The sequence below is a fragment of the Myotis davidii genome, unplaced genomic scaffold (assembly GCF_000327345.1).
Source record: "Myotis davidii unplaced genomic scaffold, ASM32734v1 scaffold38, whole genome shotgun sequence".
Taxonomy (NCBI): domain Eukaryota; kingdom Metazoa; phylum Chordata; class Mammalia; order Chiroptera; family Vespertilionidae; genus Myotis; species Myotis davidii.
Genome location: NW_006291383.1, coordinates 7,811,762 through 7,816,357, shown reverse-complemented (window position 1 = coordinate 7,816,357; position 4,596 = coordinate 7,811,762). Strand labels below are relative to the sequence as shown.

Genomic DNA, 4,596 nt, shown 5'->3' with positions numbered 1-4,596 from the left:
CCAGGATTTGAAGATTGTAAAGTGTGGGACCACTTGGGGAGTGGGATTAAAAGGGCATGGGGCGTGGAGCCGGCGAGGTGTGAGAGCTTGGCTGGGCCTTACGTGGGTGGGCCTTCGTGTTGGGAGCGGAGCCCTAGGAGCCTGTGGGGGAGACACTGTGCTGGGCACGGTCATCGGGGTCCGGGGCCATGGCTCACGCACGTAGAAACAAGAAGAAGACCCAGGAACCCCGGTGCAAGGCTTTGGAATCCTGTAGCGGGGCTACATTTGTAGAGCACTGGACTCCAGGGTCAGGGCTTGAGTTTACCAGCTAGGAACCGAGCCGCGAGCTTGGTTGCTAGGGGAGGAGATTTGGAAGGAACGGGTTTCCCACGCTGGGTCTGGAGCTTTTGTCTGTGGGCGTGTCTTGGTGTGGGCGTGGCTTATGGCGGCCACGCCTGTGGGGATGAGAGCACGGCTGGTTCCGTTTAAGGTTCAGGGAGGATACAGTCCCCCACTTCCACGGGAGTTCAGAAGATTAATTCCCTGTTCTGTTGACAGTCGAATACAGAAAAGCCTGAAGTCCCTCAGTGAGAGACCTGTCTGGATAAGAATCCAAAACTACTCCCGGTGTGAGGGAAGAGGACTGGGAGGTGGGGCTCTGAGTCTGGACGTCTGGAGACCTGGTTTAGGATCCCTGCTCAGACATTGTTAGCTCCATGTCAACCTTGGTCTCATCACTTCAATTCTCTAAGCCTCAATTTCCTCATCTGTGAAATGGGAGTCATAATAATGTCTATTTCACAGGGATGTGTCAGGATTAAATCTATGTGTAGACATGTTGAAAACTGTAAATTCCAGACTGACGAATCTCAGAGGGAAGGCAGGGGTGTGGGTGGGTGGGTGTGGAGAGGTTAACCAGGGAACGTATTTGCATATATGCATAGTCCATGGGCACAGATAGTAGTGTGGTGAAGGCCTGGGAAGGTGGGAGTGGATGGGGGGGGTCAATGGGGGGGGGGGAGGGCACATCTATAATACTTTTAACAATAAAGATAATTTTATTTATTTTTTTGCAAAAACTTTAAAATGTATTTATTTAGAGATCACCTCAGCCCTCTTGGAAAGCAATTTAGTTAAGATCACTGATTGGGAGGAAAATCACGCTTTTAAAGGCAGAAGCAGAGACACCAGATTGGTGCAGAGCAGCCCCTCCATTGAAAGTGGCACAGCATAGAGACGTTGTTTATTTATGACCCCAGCATGCGAACACGTGACAGAGAACCACGTGGCGAAGGTTCAGTTCAAAATCCAGAACTAGAAATAGGCCAGCTCGTCCTGCTTGGTTTTGTTGGTCTGATAATTGTGCAAGGCCAAGGCCTTGTTTTCATGAGGGAGACTTTCAAACACTCGAATGTGCACGAAGTCATCATCTTCAACTTGAACCTTGATGAAGTAGTTAATCCCCGCGACCACCTGGCTCTTGTACTCCGTGGCCTCGAAAGTGGGGTACTTCTTGTTTTCCTTCTCCTCCAGCTGGGACTTCACCTTGTCGGCAATGGCCTGGATCTCAGCCGTGGCGGGCCGGGTTTCGGAGGGCCCGCCAATCAGCCTCCGGGTAGCGCTCATGGCGGAGCAGCGGGCACAGAGCAGCAGGCACGGAAGAGCAGCGGCACAGAGCAATGGCCTGCGAGTGAGATTCAAGATAAATTTTTAAAAAAGAAAACTATAAATCCCTATAGAATCAATATCACTTCCACTTATTGAATGCTCACTACTGGCCAGGCCTAATCAATATTTTTCATGTGTAATCTCATCTTTACAGTAGCCTCACAGAGTATCTCTGAATACCCGCAACATACAGAAGGGAAAATCTGGACTGAGAAGCTCTACTTGGCCCAGGTCACACATTTGTGAGTGGGAGCAAAGCTGGGATTCAAACTCATGCCTCTCTGACACCAGTACCTGGAGACTGACCCACTCTGCTTGACAGTTGCCAAATATGAAGTGAAGCGTAATCGTTATCAGAAAAATCTCACCACATCTGCACACCTACCCGGGTTGCGGGCTTGATCCCAGGTGGGGGGCATGAGGGAGGTGGCTGATCGATGATTCTCTGTCATGTTTCTATCTCTCTCTCCCTCTCCCTTCTTCTCTGAAATCAATAAAAATATATTTGAAAAAAATATGAAGTGTAATTATCTTGGAACACAAGCATCAATCAAATAGTTTTATAGTTATAAGTGTCAAAATAGGGGAGATACAAGTAAAAAATAAAATGAACCCAGGGCCCAGCCGGTGTGGCTCAATGGCTGAGCATCAACCTATGAACCAGGAGGTTACAGTTCGATTCCTGGTCAGGGCATATGCAGGCTCAATCCCCAGTGTGGAGTGTGCAGGAGGCAGCTGATCAATGATTCTCTCTCTCATCATTGATGTTTATATATCGCTCTCCCTCTCCCTTCCTCTCTGAAATCAATAAAAATATATTTTAAAAATAAAACGAACCCAGGCTCTGGCATACACATGATATTTAACAAGAGAGAGAGCAGGATGGAAGCATGTAGGAAGGAAGTATAGCATTACTTATGCATTGATATTTTAAAAGTATGACGGTGCTTAAAGATTGTAGAGCAGCCTAAGAAATATGGGGGTGAGCACTTATGATGAATGAGAATTACAATCTACTTGGTTTTTGGAACTTCGGAAGGGAGGAGGGATCAGGCAGGAGACAAGGGACCAGGAGGAGGTTAGCTTTCTTTCCCAGGATCAAAGCCTGCAGCCAGATCCTTAAAAGTCCCCCCACGTACTGCCCTGCTTAAAAAAGACTTAATGAGCCAAACTTGGTGAGAAAGAGCCCTAATACAGAGTTTCTGCCCTAGGGGACTATTTTATGTGGTCATAATGTGAAGAGAAGAATGAGAGGCGTGATGTGTGCAGAATAAAAGGAGGCTAGCAGAGAAGAAGGATGTAGAGTCAAAGAAAACAGTGATATGAGTGTGTGTATGTGTATATGTGTATGTGTGTATGTGCAAGATCACATGATATGGGCAGTGCCAATCAGCTGTGTCCCTCTCAGCCCACCCACAGGAACACTGTAGCTGGAGAAATGCTCTTCTTCTCCCTCCACTCTGATCCTTCTGACATTCCCAGCCCCCCTTCTCCCCCCCCCCCCCCCACACACACACGCCTGGCTTCCCACCAGCCTCAGGGAAGAGCTTCTAGAGGAAACCAGTTCACTACAAAGGGACAAGAGTGGGGAAAGGAGCCCTGACCGGTTTGACTCAGTGGATAGAGCGTCGGCCTGAGGACTGAAGGGTCCCAGGTTCGATTCCGGTCAAGGGCATGTACCAGTGGGTGTGCAGGAGACAGCTGATCGATGTTTCTCTCTCATTGATGTTTCTAACTCTCTATCCCTCTCCCTTCCTCTCTGTAAAAAAATCAATAAAATATATATTTGGGGAAAAAAAGAAAAGAGTGGGGAAAGAAAAAGTAAGGAGGGAGGGGTAACTTTCCAGCTCACCAGTTTCAAATTCCCCATTGAAGGCCCTGCAGGCTCAAGCCTTTGGGCCAGGAGGCAAGGAGTGGATGCTGGTCAAACAGAGAGGTCTCTATGCACAAGCTCCAAGGAAGGGAGCAGAGATTCTTTACACTCCTGGCCTCCTAGACCCTAAGATGGCAGCAATAATGAAAGTTAACAGGACTAACTGCTTGGATCATCTCAATTAACCTTCAAGACAGTCCTAGGGCCCAGCTGATGTGGCTCAGTGATTAAATGTCCACCTACAAACCAGGAGATCAGGGCACATGCCCAGATTGTGGGCTCAATCCCTAATTAGGGGGAGGGGGGGGACGGGGGGGGGCAGCCGATCAATGATTCTCTCTCATCATTGATGTTTCTATTTCTCTCTCTCCCTCTCTGAAATCAATTAAAAATATATATATATTTTTAAAAAAACTCCTCGGAAGTAGGTCCTATTATTATCTCCACTAAGCAGATGAGGAAACTGGGACTCAGACACATGATGTAATAAGCCCAAGCAATCTGGCACCAGAGATCACTGTGACACCATACTGCACCCCAGGCAAGGTTTGGATTTTAGTGGAGACTAGGAGGCTTCCAAAGTCTAAGACTTCATGGTGTCCTGTGGGATGGAAACTAAACCAGGTGCTTCCCTAATATGTCACCTTTTAACCTTCACTGCAGCCTTGTAAGGCAGGCACTAAAATCTACATTTTGCATATGAGAAAACCAAGGTTAGAGAGAAAAAGCGACTTGTCCAAGGTCATAGAGGCAATAAATGACAGAACCCGAATATGAAACAGATTATTTCTGATTTCTTAGCTTTAGCCCCTTCTACTGGGCTACTCAAGATCCTAGTTAAAATAAGACTCTCAGAATGTCAGAGAATTCAACTCGTACGCTTGTGAAATTTAGAGTAAAGCATTGCTAGTACCATAAAATATTGGTGTTTAAGAGGGGACCCACCAAATGTCACCAAGTCTAATTCCCTTGCTCCAAGCAAGAAGGCCCTTTATAGCATCTCCAAGAGCTTTCCCTCTAGGCCAGGGGTGGGCAAACTTTTTGACTCGGGGCCACAATGGGTTCTTAAACTA

At 47.3% G+C, this 4,596-nt stretch overlaps 2 protein-coding genes across 2 annotated transcripts in view; both read right to left on the bottom strand.

The window, feature by feature from the left end:
* SNTA1 (syntrophin alpha 1) overlaps window positions 1-174 on the bottom strand; it is a 31,803-nt gene extending 31,629 nt beyond the window's left edge. Inside the window, exon 1 of the mRNA XM_015564512.1 lies at window positions 98-174. Within this exon, the coding sequence (XP_015419998.1) occupies window positions 98-174 (77 nt within the window). The remainder of the gene's footprint in view (window positions 1-97) is intronic.
* An 873-nt stretch (window positions 175-1,047) lies between these two features.
* The window catches only part of CSTB (cystatin B), a 25,914-nt gene continuing 22,365 nt past the window's right edge, over window positions 1,048-4,596 (bottom strand). Inside the window, exon 2 of the mRNA XM_006764597.2 lies at window positions 1,048-1,666. Within this exon, the coding sequence (XP_006764660.1) occupies window positions 1,297-1,608 (312 nt within the window). The 5' untranslated portion in view covers window positions 1,609-1,666 and the 3' untranslated portion in view covers window positions 1,048-1,296. The remainder of the gene's footprint in view (window positions 1,667-4,596) is intronic.